The following is a 20,015-nucleotide window of genomic DNA, read 5'->3' as shown; positions in this document are numbered from 1 at the left end:
ATGCTGTTGCTGTATGTCTATATTTTTTAAAATTAATTTACATTTTTAAAATTTAAATTTAAAGATATTTTTCTTTCTGCTGGTTCCAAAAAAATCCTTTCATGGTAAATTACACATGGCATTCAGAATATGGAAATTTTAAATATTGTTTATGGCATATTTGATCGCTTTCTTTAAAGTTCAATAATTTTTTTGAGTATTTATAATTTTCCAAACTCAGACAGTTCCATTAATTTACAATACAACAATCACATTCATCAAATATATATACATTTCTTCTGCTGAGTCTGGGTTTAATCCCCACCCACCCCCCCACCCCCATCCAATCTCAACTGAAAACAACAACAAATATTGACCATTTAAATAAAGAAACTTGCATGAAAAGGCAAAAATGCTTATTTAGCATAAAAAACAAGGTGCCACTAACCGATGACAAGTAACAAAAAGGGAAAAAGAAAGGAAAAAAAAAACACGTTAACCACAGGGTCTGTTGGAGCTCAGTGGCCGTCCTCCAGGTCTCTTACATTCATCTCAACAGCCTGATTGGAATGGAACCTCCCCACCTCCCCCCCAGAAGAGAAAGGGCAAAATTGGGGGCAGGCAGCGAAGCACATGAGGCCACACTATATCCTTGCACCTATGTATGACTGCCAGATTTTACAAAAAGTTTCATATTTTTTTCCCTTAGGTTATAGGTAATTTTCTCTAAAGGAACACAGCTCTTCATTTCCATATTCCAATGTGCAATGCCAGATCAGAGTCCAACTTCCAAGTAACCGCTATGCACTTCTAGGCCACTACCAATACGATCAACACAATTTGGATTTGAAATTTGGACAGCTTCATTGTAAGCCTTCTATCCATGATGTTTCCCAACAGGAGTAACTCTGGGATCTCTGGATGTTCTTTGCCTATGATTTTCTCTAGGACTTGGCCTTGCTCTACCTATAAAGGCCTCATCTTGGATCATGACCAGGTTGAGTGCACAGTTTCCTGTCTCTGTTCCACATCTGAAACATTGATCCAACATTTCTGGTTTACCTTTATTTAATTTCTGTGGTGTGAGGTGCAGCTGCTGCACCAGCCTATATCATGAGTTAATTATTGTGGTCATGCTATCATGACGCAGATCCGACCAGCACCATTCATCTATATGGTAACACCTAGGTCTGACTCCCATCTCTGCCTTGACCTATGAAACCCTGGATTCGGGCCCTCTACTTGGAGCAGGAAATATGTTGCCAAAATAAACTTTTTTTGTGTTCCCTCTTTGAATCAGTCTCCATGTCACTGCACTTCAGTAGGGCTATGGTTGGACCCAATTTAAGAAAGATCTAAACTGTAAATAGCAGAAGAGTGTCCTCTTTGACAAATTATACTTAATTCTTAACTGCTCAAATGACATGAACTGCCCCCGCTCATAACAGTCCTTGAAACACCTGATCCCCTTTTGGCATCAGGTGTCCAGGATCTTGTTATCAAGGCTTTGGTGTGGGTGTCATTCTTCTCCATGCTCGCGTAATGCAAATGCTACATTTGTGACCCCGACAGGTCCAATCGGAAGTTGGACCGGAAGATGACGGACCAAACAGAGCCAGCGAACATCCACGCGGTCTCACTCAGGCTCCCAATGTTTTGGGTGTCGCAGCCACATGTGTGGTTCAAGCAGGCCGAGGCTCAGTTCCAGCTTCGCCACATCATTGCCACGACGTCCACTACTTCTATGTCAATGTAGTCCCCCTTTTTGAGTGGCATAATTTTGCTTTTACCCCAGTTAATTCTGTACCCAGAGATCTTCCCATAATCTTCCAGCTTAGAATGAAGTTTGACCAACATGTTTGCAGGGTCTGTTAGATATATCAGCACATCATCAGCAAACAGATTGATTTTGTTTTCTTCCTGGTCCACTCTGAAGCCCTTAATGTCTGGATCTCAATGAATGGCTTCTGCCAAATGGTTCAATAGCTAATATGAATAGAGCAGGAGATAACAGGCAACCCTGTCTGCTAGATCTAAATAATGGGAAGGCTGAAGATGCTTGCCCATTGGTCATAACTATAGCCTTGGGCGCATGATATAGTGCCCTAATCCAATTTATAAAAGTTGGGCCCAACCCCATTTTCTCCAGTACTTTGAATCAAATGTCCCCCTCTAATTTGTCAAATGCTTTCTCTGCATCTCTCGCCACAGCTACACATGGATTGGCTCTTGACTGTGCCAGATGAATAATGCTCAATGGTCTGCTTGTATTATCTGCAGCCTGTTGCTTCTGCACAAAGCCTGCCTGATCAATAATTATTAATTGCAGCAAATGTTTCACCAATCTATTTGCCAAGGCTTTGGCAAGAATCTTATAGTCCACATTCAGTAATGAGATGGTCTATAAGAAGTTGGTTTCACTAGGTCCCTGTCCTTTTTGGGAATCACTGTAATGATTGCCATTGAAAAAGATTCGGGAAGAGTATGGTTCTCCATCATCTGATCCACATCCTCCATAAAGAGGGTAATCAAAAGATCCTTAAATTTCCTGTAGAATTCAGGAGGGAACCCGTCCTCCCCTGGAGGACTACAAGCCAGCTTGTAGTAGACCTAATGCTTCCTCTATCTCTTCTGTTGTAAAAAAGGAATTCAGCCCCTCTTGATCTCCTGGACTGAAATTTTGACTGGAAATCATCTATTTTTCCTGATTTTCCCCCATTGACTCTGGTCTATATAACTGTTCCTAAAATTGTTGGAAAGTATCATTAATTTCCTTCGGCTTGCACGAAGGTCCTGTCATTCTCCTTTTGTATCACATTAATTGCTCTCAAGGCCTGTTCTATCCTCAGCAGCCAGGAGAGAACTTGATAGGGCCTTTCCCCTAGCTTGTAATAGTTCTGCCTCGACCTTAAAATAGTCTTATCTATTCTATAGGTTTGAAGTGTATTTACCTGAGGTCTTATTTGATAATTCTCTATATTTTTCCTCTGAGCCTGTACTTTGAAAATTCATTCCTAGTCCAGTAATCTCCAGTTGTAATTGTTCCACCTCTCTCAAATGTTCTCTCTTAATTGTTGTAGTATATCCAATTATTTTCCCTCTCAAATATGTCTTTAAAGTGTCTCAAGTGAGAAATGTATCCACAATAGAGGTACATTTAGACTCACAGAACATGTCTATCTGGGTTCTAATAAAGCTACAAAACTCCGGTTTCTTCAACAGCATTGGATTAAGGAGTCACTTATACACCATTTCCTGTTTATCTGGCATTATAATCGTAAGTGTTGGGGGGAGTGATCTGACAAAAGTCTCGCCGTGTACTCGGTTCCATGATCCTTCCTTCTATTTTGGCTGATGCCAAAAATAAATCTATCATAATATAGTAATTATGTTGTCTCGAGTAGAAGGAATAGTCCCTTTCCCTTGGATGCTGCCTTCTCCATGCACCTATTAAGTTTAGCTCTTTCATAAAGGCCAATGTGGCTTTGGCCACCTTGACCCTTGTTACTCTTTTTGTCAACTTATCCAGACAAAAATTGAAGTCCCTTCCAATCAGGATGTTTTCTCAACCTTTCCCCATTTTCAAAAAGACATTTTTTATAAATTTCTCATTGTCCATATTAGAGGCATATATATTCAATAGGGTCCAGGACTCTGAATGTACCTGACAGTGTTCCATTACATATCTTTCTGCTTTATCCTTGACCACACTCTCAACCCTCACTGGAACATTTTTTCCCCTTGCCTTCGAATTAAAGGAGGACGAAATTGTCTGACCCACCCATCCTCTTTTTAACTTCTGATGCTCTCTTTCTGTAAGGTGTGTCTCTTGGAGAAAGGCTATATCCACTTTCATTTAATTGATGTGTGCCAAGACTCTTCCTCTTCACCTACTCATTTAATCCATTAACATTAAAACATATTATTTGTATTAATCATTGCCCCAGATATCCTCCCTATATTCATGCTTTCCCCCCCCCCATCCTTTGTCCTCAACCCTCCGGACCAGCACGCCGAGTCTACAACACATCCTACAAAAACAGGAATGACAGTGACGCAGACACAACACTTTACAACAATTAACCCCTGTCCCCTGACTACCTCTCCCACTAACCAATCTTCTTCTAGACCACACCTTTTTCCTCCCTCTCCCCCCTGTTCTCTAGCTCTGGCACCCAAAATGTTGGCAACATCCCCGTCTATCTTATGGATCACACCTGATGTACTCATCCTCCTCCTCCTCTTCCACTCCCTCAGAGCCCTCCCAGATAATCCTATTTCTCATTAACAAACTTGTATACATAGAAAACTACTAACCCTTCCTGTTTAACTATTAACTTATAAATTTCAAGCCACACATTTAACAAATAACTAAATTTCAGTATGATTATTCAACTCTTAACTACATAATCTTTCCATCTCCTTCACATATTGTTTTACATATTTTATCCAAATTTACTGAGGTATCATATTAATTATCATATTTCAGTTTTCAAACATTAATCATATATATTCCAATAGCTCAATATTGATAATGTCCTCTCTTCCTTTGAGTTCTTTAATGTTCACTTTTTGACCCATGGCAGTTCGTTGGTATATTCCTGGGGCTCCATAAAATTTGTAAAAAAAATTCCTTTTTTAACCCAGGCATCATTACTTTCTGCATTGCTGGATGCCAAAAGGCAAATTCATATCCTTTCTGCCTGAGTGTCCTTTTTACTGAGTTAAACTCTTTTCTCCTTTTGAACAGTTCTGCACTAATGTCTGGGGGAAAAAGAAATCTTTTGCCCATTAACCTCCAATGGGCTTCCCCTCTTCCCCTTTGCGTCAACTGCCATTGCTCGCAAAATTCTTTCCCTATCGTAGATAAAGTGCAATAGTTATTATATAGACAAATGTAGCAACTAATTTTGTTCAAAGCCAAATACCACAACAGAAAATTGCCTCTTAGTATTTGCGATGAGCAATTATAACTAACACACTAAGGTTGTATTCATAATGAAAAAGATTAAATGAATTTGCACCAAAAAATGTCAGGCTTTAATGAAAATACATGACATTGAAGGAAAATTTGAAGTGTGATAGCATCTTAGATCATTATCCAAACTACCGTAATTAGCATCATAATGGTAAATGTGGTTGAGAGGCTGTCCTTCAAAGATCAGTCAACAGAAGATCTCTGAACAGATCAATTATTTAGATCAATTATTTCTGTGCATCAGATGGATGTGCAAGAAATTTCCCAACATTCTACTTTGTAGTTGATAGTTAACTAATTGCAAAATTCAGATTGGAAATAGTTGTAATTGCTGCCGTAACAGAATCTGGATCAAGGTAGCTCAATCCACCATCTGATTGGGCTACATATATGAAAAAATAAAAGGAATTAAATAGTCTATATCATGCAGATTAAGCCACTGGAAGAAAAGATGTAGCTAGATATTGGCTGAAGGTTTTTTCCCCCACATGTACCAGAGAAGATCTTACTTTGTTGGAGTTAGAAGCACAAAATGTTGCATTATTGAGAAATGATTTAAATTTCACTATTTTGAAAATGATTGAATATTTTATTTTCCCAATTTGGCAAAGATGGTCTGGGATCATCCTGAGATAGAATTTACTGGACTGAAAAAAAAATGTTCTTTTGTTAGTTTGGAGGTAGAGGTCACTAGCTTTATGAATATCTTATCCATTGCCCGTTAAAAAATAATTGGAATTGATGGCAGCTTTGGGATTGAGCACCTAATTTACATATAACTTCATTGATTTGGATTTAGATTTTGTTTCTCTTGACTATTCTATTGACAATATGAACTTTTATTTCCTCATACTGAATGAAGACTGTACACTGTGAAGAATTGCATCTTCATGCAGAAAATCTGTCAAGACGTGTTTGGGAACTGTTGATGCTTCTTCCTACTTGTCCAAACATGCTTCAAGCTTTTCAAAATATCTCTGATGATCAGGTGGGGCAGACATTGCATTTTTCCTCTTCCTTTGCAGCCTTATAGTCAAGTCAAGTTTATCGTCATCTGATTGTACAGGTACACAATCCTTTACCTGGAACCCTTGGGGGACAGTGTGTTCTGAATTTCGGATTTTTCCGGATTTCAGAACAAAAGCCAGCTACCCCAGATTTAAGCCCACCCGAATTGTGCTGCCGTATCCACCCCCCTTCCAGTCGCGCTGCTGTCTCTCCCCCCTCCCGAGTCACGCTGTCGTCTCTCGCCCACCCGAGTCACGCTGTCGTCTCTCGCCCACCCGAGTCGCGCTGCCGTCTCTCCCCCAACCCGCCCAACCTAGTCGTGGTGCTATCTCTTTCTCTCTCTCTCCCCCTCCGCTGTACCAGAACCAGGAAAAAATGCCAGTTTTTGGAGTTTTCCGGATTTTAGATGTCCAGATAAACAGACACACAGAGACACAACCATACATAACACACATACAGACAAGCAATGCACAAGCAGAACAAGTATTTTATTTATACAAATAAATAAATGTTGTTTCTTCATACGAGAGTCTTGGATGGTTGGTGTGAGCAGTTCCAGTACAGCATTCTCACTGCCCATTGTACTCAGCCTGGTGGTGCTGACTTTGATACTCCTGCATCTCTTATTATAGAGTGAATTATGTAAGGCTGCTCCATGCTTATGGATTCAGGATATCATCAGTACAACAAAAAAGTATTATATTATTGATTTAGTAAGGATATATGTTACTGTTTGAATAGTTTATTGGGATTTATCAAAAACAGTCATGATATAATCCACTTTAATGAAGGATTTAAAAGAAAGATGTGCTACATAGCTACTCAGACTACAGATTGAGGTGGGGCAAAATTTAGCTTGATGAGTTAGAGATTCTTGATGGTAAACTGGGTAAATCAGTTGATAAGTAAAATGACAGATGATCAGTGGAAAGAGTGCAAAAATAATTTGTGGCGCAAGACTGCATTTTTCCCCATGTGAAATTACTGTTCATGCTTTGACTGCTGTTCATTTTAAATCTGAAAATCATTAATAAAAATTAATAAAATTTTAAAGGAAGGAGTTAGTGTTAAATGGGGCAAGGTTATGCAATAGTCTTGAGGGCTAACTGCTTACTGCTCTGTATTTTTGAGTTATTAGTTGCAAATATAATTTTTTTTGTTGCATAGTTTAGCACTAAAGCAGTGACATAATTCAACTAATTTTTTAATGTTCCACATAGAACATAGGCAATTTGGATTATAATTGCCATTCCTGATCTGTTAATGAAGAGGCTATTTCAAATCCATTCGCATTAATTAAAAATCCTAAAAATTCAATCCAAATACTAAAATTATCATCTGTCCGCAGTAGGCTTTTCAGAACATACAGGAACAGGCTCTTCAGCTCATGAAATCTGCGCCAAACAAATCACCAAATTAAATGGCCTCTTCTGCTTTCATATGATCCATATCTTTCCAAACCCTACAATCCTCGTAAATGCTATTGTATCTGCTTCCACCTCTATCCCTGGCAGCCTGTTCCAGGCAACTAAAATTTTAAAGGAAGGAGGTGGTATCTGTAAGGAGTTTGTACATTCTCCCCATGGGTTTTCCCCAGGGGCTCCATTTTCCTCCCACCATTCGAAAAAAAACGGGAGTATAGGTTAATTGGGTGAAAATTGAGCAGCCCGAGCTCATGGGCCAAAATGGCCTGTTACTGAACTGTGTGTATAAATTTTTTAAAAATTAAAAAATCAAATTCTCATGTTTAAACATTCCCCCTCTGACCTTAAATGCATGTCCTCTGGTACATGACATTTTCAACCTGAAGAAATAAGATTCTGACGACTCCCTTATAATTTCATAAACTGAGGTGTCCCCTCAGCTCCAAAGAAAACAATCCATGTTTGTTCAACCTCTCCTTGTAACTCATACCTGTGAATCCAGGCAGAATCTTCGTAATCCTTTCCAAAGCCTGCACATCCTTCCTGTAATGGGGCAACAAGAGTTGCACATAATCCTTCAAGAGCAATGGAAACAAAACTTTATATAGCTGCAGTGTACTCTTGTAGTCAATGCCCTGACCAAATGAAGGCAAGCATGCCATAGGTCTTCTTTACCACCCTATCTACTGTGTGGCCACTTTCAGGGAGCTACAGGCTTGGACTTCTAGATTCCTTCCTGTATCAAATGCTTTAAAGGTCTTGCATTAACTGTGTTCTTTCCCCTCACTTTTGACTTCAAAGGTGCAACATTTTTCACTCTGATTGCATTCTATTTTCCATTTCTCTGCCTATGTTTGTAACTCATCTTCTATTCCCTTTGATAGCCATCAACACATCCACAACCCATCAATTTTTGGGTAAGATGTAGACTTAGTAATCCACCTATGTACTTTTTCATCCTTGCCATTTGTACTATTACAAATAACAACGGTCCCAGAATTGATCCCTGCACAACACCTCTTACCTTGGACTTCCAGTTAGAATAGCACCATTCTACCACTACCCTCTATGTTCTATGGGCTGCCACTCCTGAGTCCAAACTGTCAATTCACCATAGATTCTTCTGTATGAACCTACCATGAAAGACCTTGTCAAATGCCTTACTGAAGTTCATGCAACAATTTTCTCCCAATTCCACACAAATGTGTGTTAATGCTAACTGTCAGAGTACAGTGATCTAATTGTTGTTATAGGAAGAGTGGTATGTGAATTAAATTGATGATTGTTGGCTACAGTCTTGGCATTGAAACAGAACTAAAAAATTCTGTCGAATTTATACAGCAATGTAGGGTTTTCTCCTGGAAGTGATGGTGCTGATTTGAAACAGTGGAAAAAAAAAATCTCGACATTATGCTATACCAACCCTTTCTATAAAAAGCAAATATAGATGAACCATAGAGGATGCACTTTGCTTTCCTAAATTTTTTGCCATTTGTTCATAATTGTAAATGTCATTGTTTTAATTAGTATCCTTCTGATGTCTGTCTCTTGAAGGGAAATGATGGACATCGTTGGAAGGAATTGCTTCGAATTAAAAGTCCTCATAAGCTTCTGTATGCACTTGAAATTATTGAGGCATTGGGAAAACCTAACAGGCGAATTAGAAGAGCATCAACGGTAATTGATATTTGTTAATTCAGTATTGATCTTATTGCCCTGATTTTATAGCAAACTTCCATCCGCTGGAGAAACTCAAAACGTGTCAAATGGCATCAATGGGAAACATCAACCATTCCTTTACTCCCACTGATGCTGCTTGACCTGCTGAGTTCCTCCAGCAGGTTGTGGTTGGCTTCAGCTTCCAGCATCTGCAATGTGTGTGTGTCTCTGTCTGTCTCTCTCTCTCTCCTCCCTTGCTGCCTTGCCCAGAGGAAAAAGAATGTGAGGTCATGTATGTATTCTGACAATAAATCTGAAATTAAAAAAAAAAATTACTCTCCTTAGTTGCTCTTTTCATCAGAGTGGGTAATTTCATACATTTTCACACAATACTTCACCTGCCATGTCCTTGACAATCACTTAACAATGGAACTTGTATTTTTTTTGCCCAAAACTTGAAAATTCTATCATTTTTATTCTTTCTTTGTCTTTTTTTTTGACCTATCCTTGACTCTTCGTTATTGCCCTACTTTCTATTACCAATTTTAGATTCAACTAACACTCGTGACTAAGTCCAGACTCCCCATTTTATATTGATTACATTATTTTATATAGTCCATTCTATTCTCTTGGATTCTCTGATTCTGTTGCATCTTTCTCATAATTCCACTTTACATACTGGGCCATCTTGGCTGTGGATTCACGATCCACAGCAGTTTACTGCATTATAAGAGTGTTAATCTTGATTCAGCAGTTGTCCCTTTTCTGGTTTACAAGTAATCTTGAGACATAATTTCAGATGGCACCATGATAAACGGTATTTAAATGTTATTTATCAACTGAATGGAATTTTTAAAAAAAACTGGTCTTGATAATAGTAAAGGTACTGAACTATCACATAATGCCATCTGGCAAACCTCTTGATGAAATAAAAGTACCATTTTTGCCTGGTCTGGTCTGTATTTGACTCCACTGTGAATTCTTAACTGCCCTGTGAAATGCAGTGTCTCTGACTCTCTACCTCTATATCTGCTTCTCTCTCTCTCTGGAACCACCCCCCCCCCACTTCTCTCTGACCCCACTACCCTTTCTCTGTCCCTTTTCTCTGCCCCCCTTCTCTCTAACCCCACCCCCCGCCCATTGCTGGTGCGCCCCCCCGTCCTTCCTCTCTCTCTTACCCCACACTCTTCCCCCCCCCCCCCCCCCCGATCTCCCCCCACGCTCTCGTGCTGCCTCTCTCACCCCTCTCTCTGGCCCGCTCGCTCTCTCTCTCTCTCCCTCTCGCTCTTTCTCTCTGTCTTTCTGGTCTTGTCTCTCTCTCTGTCCCTTGCTCTCTCTTTCTCTCTGCCCCTTGCACTTGCTGTTTCTCTCTCTTTCTCTCTGTCTGGCCTGCTCTTGCTCTCTCTCTGGCCCTTGCTCTCTTTTGTACTTGCTCTCTCTCTCTCTTTGCCCCTTGCTCTTTCTCTCTCTCTCTTTATCTGGCCTGCTCTCGCTCTTTCTCTCTCTCTGGCCCTTGTTCTCTCTTTTGTGTGCTCTTTTGATCTTTCTCTTGCTCTCTCTGGCCCTTGCTCTCTCTTTCATGTTTTCTTGCTCTCTCCCTGGCCCTCACTCTATCTTTCCTTTTTCTCTCTCTCTCTGGCCCTCGCTCTCTCTTTCTATTTCCCTCTGCCTCTCACGCGCTCTCCCTCTGTCTGTCTGTCTCTTTCTTTGTATCTCTGTCTTTCTGTCTCTGTGCATGTCTCTCTCTCTCTCTCTCTCTCTCTCTCTCTCTCTCTCTCTCTCTCTGTCTGTTTTTCTCTCTGGCTCCATCTCCTTTCACAGTGCCAAAATCAATTCTTACTTTTTCTCTTATCATATCAAATTAACAGTTTTTGTTGGTTGGTTTTGACTCCTCCCCCTCCTATTCTTCCACATTTGTCTCTTGGTCTTTATTGAGATGCCTGCCTGCTTTATGCTTATACCTAGAAGAAGGCTCAAGCCTGAAACACCAGCATTTTCTGTGAGATGAAATACATAGTTTCTTTGCAGTCTGGATTCAAAATCATGTTCAGCAAACTTTGGTCCAAATGTTGATCGTATTTCTCTATATCATAAGACTCTTTTAATTGCCTTCACTTTCCAATTTTACACAGACCTTACCCTTTTTTAATTTCTTAATTTTTTTTCGACATTCTTTCTCTCAATATGTCCTCAATGTTCTATGCCATTTTGCACTTCAGATTAATTTCCATAAAATATTTAAAATAGTTTCCCATGGTTCAACTTCTTGGCCAGCTGTGCATTTGCCACATGTTTGTTAATGTATCTACCTATTTTTATTTAGTACACTTCCATCATAATTATATGTTGTTGCTATATACTTGTACATCACCACAACTTTAAAACAAGTATTTATTTGAGAAGTAGAAACATATGAAAAAAAATTTAGCACCACAAATGCATTTAATTCCCTTTTTAACTGATCATTTTTACTTCCTGTTTAATTAATAAAGTTTTGTTTTATGTCATACTTATTGCGCAATAAAAATAAAATTGAAGGTGGATGCCTTGCGATTATTGCATGTCTGCATTTGATATTTAAATGCAACTTTATTCCAGGGTAGCTACAGTGATCTGTACCCTGACTCAGATGATTCAAGTGAAGATCAGATAGAGAACAGTAAAAATTCCTGGAGTTGCAAGGTCAGTACAATATTTTTGTAAAATTGAAATTTTTGTTAGCTAATGAGTTGGGAATGTAGGGAAAATAAGAGAGATGAACCCAGAGTATTGATTTTTACACAGAATTGCATTGTTGTGGCCATTACAGAGACAAAGAAGGGGAAGGCTGGCAGCTCATTTTCCCCAGAGTTAAATGTTTCCAATGCACTAGAGAGGAATGTAGAAAGTGGAGAAGTTACATTTCTGATCAGGGAGAATGACAGTGGTGTACTTATTGAGAAGATCCTGGAGGATTCATCCACTGAGATAATATGAGTAAAGCACAGTCACTTTACGATGGGCTTCCCAGTAGCCCATGGAGGAAGAGGAGCAGATATGCCAACAGATCATGAGAAACCACAGGGTTTTTGCAATGGGTGACTTTAATTACCCTAACATTAACTGGGACTTTCTTGATTCAAAGGCTTAGATGGGGAGAAATATGATGGGTGCATCTGGGAGGATTTCTTGAAACAGTGTGTTGATTGTCCAAATAAAAAAAAGAGGGCCTTTGTATTCCCATTGTATTGGGAAATGAGCTTGGCCAAGTGATAGTTTCAGTTGGGGAGTATTTTTGGGAACATTAATTATTACTCCTCAAGTTTTTTAAATGGTAAGCATACAGATAAGTCTGGATATTTACAACTATTCAATGGGTCCTTAGGAGCATTGATGTTTAGAGGGATTTGGGGTGCAAGTCCATAGGTCCTTTAAAGTGGCAACACAAGTGGATAGGGTGGTAAAGAAGCTTAATTCCCTTTATTAGTTGTGGCATTGAGTACAAAGTTGAGAAGTCATGTTGTTGTAATGAGGAGCAAGATGGTCAGTCTATTTCCCTGGGTGGGAATGTCAAATACTGGAGAGCATGGTTTTAAGAATGAAAGGGAGGGAGAATATTTTTTTCCCCCATGATGATAAGGGCCTATAATGGGCTGTTAGGGGAGGTGATGGAGTTGGATACAATAGTAATGCTTAAGATTTAGTTCAATTTGGGATCACAGTTGGCCCAAGCATTACGCGCTAGAGTCTACTCCTGGGCTGTTTGAAATGGGGTAGGACATGACTGCTACATTACTGGAATTAAGAATTGAGTTGGCCCTGTCTGGAGGTCTCTGTAATAACATATATTTTGTGAAATTTATGATAAGGAATTCACCCCAACTAAAAGTTTGTACTCTTGAGCTTTGGAAGAGATGCTGATGAATTTGTTGGGCATAAATATGAGTGTAGAGTTGTTTTGTTTCTAATCTGTGGAGCCATGTCATTATGTAAATTTGCATTTAAACATCATGAAGGGACAAAGAATAACATGTTTGGAATCACAATGAGAAGTTATTAATAACTTTTATAGTCTGTTAGAAATGCAAAGGTTCTAATGACGAACATTTTGACAACTAAGTTGAAAATATAATCATAAATTTAATGCTAAAAATAATTAACTGTTATAAACCAGAAATATTCTTAATGTTAAGGAAACAATGGAAAAATTCTTCCATCTGCATGGAATTATTTAGGCAAGCAGAATGATGCACTACATAAACTGAGAAATTTTATAGGAAGATTGACAAGAATTTGTATTGAAAAATATTTGCTTTCCTGACTGAATATCTCACCTCCCCAAACACCAACTTTTGTGGCTAAAAAGTTGTGGATTGATAAACCAAGGCAACTGACAAGGCAAAACATGGATAGCAGGAAAAAGGAATATTGGCTCGACTGCTGAAAAAAAAACCCTCGCATATTCACAGTGGTGAATATATCTTCCCATTGGCCAATGTGTTATTTTGGGTTATTTGTTAAGAACTCCAAAAAGAGAATTTTGACAACAGCTTAGTGGATTTTTTTTAGCCATATAGTTATCTTAATGCAAGGGAGGGTGCAAAAAATGATTCGTAAGAATGTTGCCAGGACTGGAGTTATCAGAAAAAATTGGTTAAGTTGTCACTGTTTTCCAGAGAGTGAAAGAGTCCTTGAGATTGAAAAATCCTGAAAACCATATTAGTTACCTTTTTTCCATGGTTTGGAAATTTAAAACTTGAGGCTATAGGTATAAGGTGAGAGGGGAAAGATTTAAAGGATATCTGAGGGGCAAGTTTTTTCTCCACAGAGGGCTATGGGTATATGGAATAAGCTGTAGAGGAAGTGGTAGTCAGGTACAATTACAATATTTAAAAGTGCCATTGAAAGGAATGGTTTTGAGGGATATCGACCAAATAAAGACAACTGGAATCATCTCAAGAAGCCACAATTGTTAGCATGAATAAGGTTGTCCCCAGGGGGCTGTTTAACTCTATGATTCCAAAACTTTGGTAATGTATCTTTATCTTTTCTACATAAAGTACACTGTTCGACTATCAGAGTTTCTCCAGCATTGTGTTTTTACTCCAAGATTATGATTCTGTGTTTCAGTTTGTTGCTGCTGGGGGACTTCAGCAATTACTGGAAATTTTCCTATCAGGGATTTTGGAACCAAAGGACCAAGAATCATGGACTGTGGTGAGAGCTGATTCCATATCTGATCTGATTGTACATTTACAATATTATCATTTCTGTGGCTGTTTAGTAAAGGAACAAAGAGAAAATAAATTGCAAATGTTACCGTATACTCATAATTCTAGACATTATACTGCTATTTTGTCTGCTGTATTTTTGTCATGTTTTAATGGAGGTTACTAATTCTGAGATTGCTCCCGATATTTTTCATTTATTGAGCCTGAAATAGAAGAATTTTTCTGTTAAATCAAACTATTGTGGTTACATTTTTTTAAGATATTGTCAAATTAAAAACATACTTGATTATGAAAATTGTCCTCGTTTGCTAGTAGGAGGCAGTTGTCCTCCAGTATCTGCTCCAAAAAGATCTGTTTGAAGAGTAGACATGGCTTATGGGTGTCTGATAGTGCCAGCATGTCACTCATATGGTCAATCATATGTAGCAACTGCATGGCCCGTTTGCGGTGTGGGAAGTCGAATGTACTGAGCAATGGGGCCTTGAATGTTTCATATCTGCCACTCTCTGGGAGTTGTTGCAGAAAGTCCATTTCTTGGCCCTCTGTTTCCTGGTCTAGAGCAGCCACCACATAGTAGTAAGTGGTCTAATTTGAGGCAATGTTCCTGATCCAGAACTGGGCCTCTGCTTGTTGAAACTAGACGAAGGGCTGAGTGGTCCAGAAAAATGCCAGTTTAACCGAAACTGTGTTCTGAAGAGCTGAGAAGTTAAATTGTCCATGCCAATTGTGTCATTTGTGTTGGGTCCAAATACTGTTGGACCTTCGGGCTCACCAGTATGGCTGGTATGCCACTGTGAGCGAAAGAAATACACTGAGTCAAGCAGAGTTTCAGTTCAACTCATTTACGTATTCAAAATTGTGTACTTAAGAGGCCCACATTTCCCAGTGACCCTCAGACCCTGCAGGGTGGAAGTGATGTCAGCTTCTGGGCCATGGCTTTGCCTTGCACTGGAGAGTCCCTGTAGATGCTGCTGGATGCAGACCCGCCTGCGACCGCTGGAGCTGGTTAGCTTGCCGTATGGGTGAACTGCTACATTTTGGTTCATCTGGGTTGGAATTTTTATTCATTTCTGATTGCAAACTATAGGAAACCTTTGTTACGAGCCCAGAGGACTCATAAACCCAGCAGCAAAAGATATTCACCAAGACAAATGGTAACTTAAACAAAAGTTGCTTTTAATTATCTTTAAACATGGAAACAGAATCACACTTTAACTTATCACTATTTGCTTAACTAACCTAACTTAACCCCCTTCTAATTCTAAGCACACGTGTATGTAATGTGTGTGTAAGTTCAGAAAAGTTCATTGGTTGCAGGCAATTCTTATACTGTGTACAAAATTTAACATTTATAAAGTTCACCAGGCTTTGGTGCTTGAAAGGTAAATGGTTACTGCTCAGGAAGATTCTTGTCGGTTTTCAGAGAGAGATTTGTTGTTCCAGGACATGGACAACTAATGTACTTCCATCAGCCACTTCAGTGTATTGCTGATGAAACTTGCCCCTTAAGGGTTCTCCAGATGATAACGTCTTTCTTTCGGGTCACCAGAGTTCCTTTTTGTTTCTCTTATTCCAAATGAAACATTAAGCAGCCAGTCCTCTCCTCTTGCGTGAACCACAAGGGCTTTGACCAGGCTGTCTTCCAAATGGGGCTTTCCACAAGCTTGCCAGCTTGTCCTATTCCAGTCCCAGATGCTGTTGTTGGCTATAACACTGTAGAAGTGATCTCTCTCTCTCTCTCTCTCTCTCTCTCTCTCACACACACACACACAAAGCCTGTTTTTCTCTCTCTGCCATCAAAACCACATGACTCTCCAGACAATCTGTGGCTCCGACAAGCTCCTTCATCTTTTACCTTTTTGTAAACCAGAATCCATTAGTGAAGTCTCTTGGGCACTCTCCAAAGATCTTGCAAGGCTGTGGGGCATAAGCTCCAGTATTTTAAATAAGATCTGTTTTAAAGTGTTTGAATGTGACCTACTCTAACAAACCTTTCCCAATTTATCTCCCAAAAACATATCTATATACTCTGTCACATCTATGATTGGTCAGGAGAGGGTGTAAAGGAGATTTTCCAGAAAGTTGTGTAATATGGAATGTTTGAGTTATGAAGAGAGATTGATTAGGATTTTTATTTATTTTATTTTAATGATTCAACGCAGTAGAAGGCCCTTCAATCCCATGAACCCTGTGTGGTATGTAATGGAGATGTAAAAATATGAGGGGCATAGATAGGGTAGACAGAAAAAAACCTTTAACCTATGGCAAAAATTCAAGGCCAGAAAGCTTTAGTGTAAGGTGAAAGATGGGAACATCTGAGAAATAACGATTTCATCATGAGGGTGGTTCCAATCTGCAACACCTAGGCTTGCGGAAGTGGTGAGAACAGGTATTCTCACAAGCTTTAAGAGGCACTGGGACAAGCACATGAATTGACAATGCATAAATGGCTACAGGCCAAATGCTGGTTAATAGCATTAGTGAAATTAGGTACTTAATTGCTGCAAGAACTTGTTATTGTGCTGTATGACTATAGCCCCTTTTACACAGCTGTTTCAAGGTAGGAATATTGTGCCTTTTTTGTGCCACACCTTTTGTGTAAAAGGTACAAACACAGAAATGGAGGGGGTGGGTAGAGGTCATTGTAGGCCCACCTTTAAACTTCCAGAGGAGGTAGTCACAGCGCTGAATGTATGAAAAGGGCGAGCTGGCAAGCCGGGACTAGGACGAGAAAGGATATGTATGTTATGTATCACATTTGATGCCACAAGTCCCGCCTCTTTTGCTCCTGGAATACTTGGTTGCTGTGTAAAATGACACACTGCCCAGCATTATCCCAACTTTGTTTGGTTCAATGTAAACACGCAAAACCGGCTTATGACAGATCTTCTTTACGGCAGTATGGTGGGATCTCTGTGTAAAAAGGGCTTCTGACTAAATTTGTTACTGTAGCATGGGTTCTGACTGCCTTTCTGTAAATATCATTGTCAGGTTTTGGTTCAATCTGAATCTATTAATGATTAGTGTTTTAAATTTTTGTGTGAAAGTTATCTTTTCAATAGAAAATAAATTACCAAAATAATTTTTTGGATATTGTCCATAAAATAAGCTTTTGTGCCACAAGGATATGATACCTTACCAATCATATCCTTGTGATACACAAGCCAATTTTAGAAATTTAAGTGCTCTTTGAGCGATATTACCATTCAATTTAGCCCTTGTCTCTTTTGAAAGAAAAAGACTATTTGTTTGTGTAGCTGCATTTAAATTCAAGGACAATGTTCTATTCTAGACATTTAATTTGAGACCATAAGTACCATATTTGATGGCATATAAATCCCTCTCCCCCATTTCAGCAGGGAATATTATGAATTTTTAAAAGTATATTTTCAGGTAAGTCGGAGAATGGATTCCTCATGCAAGGCCCCTTGTAGATAATGTGTGTGCATGTGTGTGTGTACGCGTGCCTTCACTCACCTCCTTGGAAACCCTCCAGCCTTGCACGGCCAAGACGCCAAAGTCAAGTCTGTCAATACACTTCTCACTGGAGTTCTTCACTATGTTGGACTGAGACAGATAGGCATCCATGCTTGCTTGTGGCCCGCTGCCAGCATCCTTGCACATGAGCCACAGCAACAACATATACTCCTTCCCACCACATGCCGAGGCTCAGACTGCCTCCCCCTCATCATGCAAACACTGATTGATTGACAGGTGGCCAGGGGGAGGGAGGAGGGAGAGGAGCTGGTCAACAGGGCAAAGGGCAGGGCCCACCATCGTGGGGAGCAGGTCCTGCCTTTTGATTGACAGGCACAATGGGACATACACGCACCTACATGAAGGAGGAGGGAGGCAGATCACCATGGCAATGGGAAGTGCCCACCGTAGTGGGGAGCATGCTGAGCCCTCAGCTTGACAAGCCGCTGGCTCACTGCCACCCATCCAATGTCTCATTCAATTTGCTCAGGGGACCATGCTCATCGAACAAAGGCTCAGCATGGAGCCTGAACTGAGGCCCCGTGCTCCCCTCAAAGCAAGCGATCAATTGCACCATTGGTGTGTACTACAAATATGAATGTTGCGCTGCTGATGGGGGCCACTGTGGTTAGCCTTCTCACCGGGGAAAGTGAGCAGTGGTGGCTCTGGAAAGCACGGTGTCCCGTGAAGCTGCGGGCCCGCTGCCTGGTCAGCCGCGGCACCTCTGCAGGATTCTTGAAGCTGGGTGGGTAGCCAACGATCTGCTCAATTATAACTTAGTATGGAAGACCTGGGGGAGATTTTGAGTCAATTATTGGGAAAACAAGTGGGTCTTATGTGCTGTCAAATACTGTAATCCCTTGTCAATATTTTGTTTCCAGTACTCTTCACACCTGTTGAAATACTAATAATTATTTGGATGATCAAAATGTTTATATTGAGTAGTCGAGTGCAGGATCGAGGGGCTGAATGTCCTACTCTTCTCTGTTAAAGACAAGATAACTTTGGCTTGGCTTCGCGGACGAAGATTTATGGAGGGGGTAAAAAGTCCACGTCAGCTGCAGGCTCGTTTGTGGCTGACCAGTCCGATGCGGGACAGGCAGACACGATTGCAGCGGTTGCAAGGGAAAATTGGTTGGTTGGGGTTGGGTGTTGGGTTTTTCCTCCTTTGCCTTTTGTCAGTGAGGTGGGCCCACCTAAAGACAAGATAATGCCAAAGAAAATACATGAACATAGTGATATTGTAAATTAAGCAGTTAGTTTAAAAGCCAGATAAGTTGTCAAGCTCACAACTAATCTTCTATGTAATTTAGATTTGAGATGCATCACTAGTATTAAATCTAGATTATTTGGGTTTCAAGACAGAACCTTTTGAATTTTTTTTATATACTTATACATTGCAAATATTTTTATATCGCTTTTTAAATCAATACTTCAGAAACTTTCAGCCAGCAATAATATTTATTTGCACTAATGTTTCAGTGCCTCGCCTTGTATTTTGGGGTTTAATCATTGTCTTTATAATTTTTATTCAAAAATTTACGACTATTTTGACAACATTTAAAAATCACATTTAATTTGTTTATCCTCTGTTCCAGTGGCAGCTGGACTGTCTTGCTTGTCTGCTGAAGCTAATGTGCCAGTTTGCAGTTGATCCAGGTGACTTAGATCTTGCTTATCACGACATCTATGCCTGGTCTGGTGTATTAGACAGTCATAGAAAAAGGACTTGGCCTGGGAAATCCAGGAAAGGAGCTGGTGATCATGGGAAAGGATTACACATTCCTCGTTTGACTGAAGTTAGTGCCTTTGAATTTATCTTGCTGTTTAATGAAGATTTTTCTAGTCTATCTATTCTATACCTTTATTATATCAAATCTAACCAATATTGTTTCTGTTTTAGATATTTCTCAGCTTGGTACATGGATCTGGACTGATCTATCGGCTAATGTCTGTCGCTTACACCTATAACAACTTGGCTCATCGGTAAAAACATGAAAATAGTTGTGTAAAGGTTATATAATACGTGTTCAATATGCATTAGATCATTGAGAAAACCAGATAATACAGCAAAATATTTTGTTCAGGATCAGTCCACATTTTCTTGGGAAAAATCTCATAGTAGAGTCATTTATGTGTCAATAGGCCACCAAGTTCAAGAGATTCAGAGAAATATCATGAGTTGGAAATCTCTAATACTTGTTGATTTACACCATTCCACATTTTCCTTCACACAAACATCTCTCACTTAGCATCCCTGTTATTTTTAATAAATTGGAC

General features: G+C 39.7%; 1 protein-coding gene across 10 annotated transcripts in view; it reads left to right on the top strand.

The window, feature by feature from the left end:
- Window positions 1-20,015, top strand: part of usp34 (ubiquitin specific peptidase 34) — a 264,058-nt gene that overhangs the window by 111,186 nt on the left and 132,857 nt on the right. For all 10 annotated transcript variants that reach the window (XR_011355789.1, XM_069931549.1, XM_069931547.1 and 7 more), the window contains 6 exons: window positions 5,820-5,945; window positions 8,944-9,066; window positions 11,647-11,730; window positions 14,158-14,244; window positions 19,334-19,534; window positions 19,639-19,721. Coding sequence is in view for 9 of the 10 variants with exons in the window: in XM_069931549.1 (XP_069787650.1) it covers window positions 5,820-5,945; window positions 8,944-9,066; window positions 11,647-11,730; window positions 14,158-14,244; window positions 19,334-19,534; window positions 19,639-19,721 (704 nt within the window). In the remaining variant the exon portion in view is untranslated. The remainder of the gene's footprint in view (window positions 1-5,819; window positions 5,946-8,943; window positions 9,067-11,646; window positions 11,731-14,157; window positions 14,245-19,333; window positions 19,535-19,638; window positions 19,722-20,015) is intronic.

This window comes from Narcine bancroftii, chromosome 4 (genome assembly GCF_036971445.1).
Source record: "Narcine bancroftii isolate sNarBan1 chromosome 4, sNarBan1.hap1, whole genome shotgun sequence".
NCBI lineage: Eukaryota > Metazoa > Chordata > Chondrichthyes > Torpediniformes > Narcinidae > Narcine > Narcine bancroftii.
Note: the sequence above shows the minus strand (reverse complement) of the source record. Positions and strands in the feature narration are given on the sequence as shown.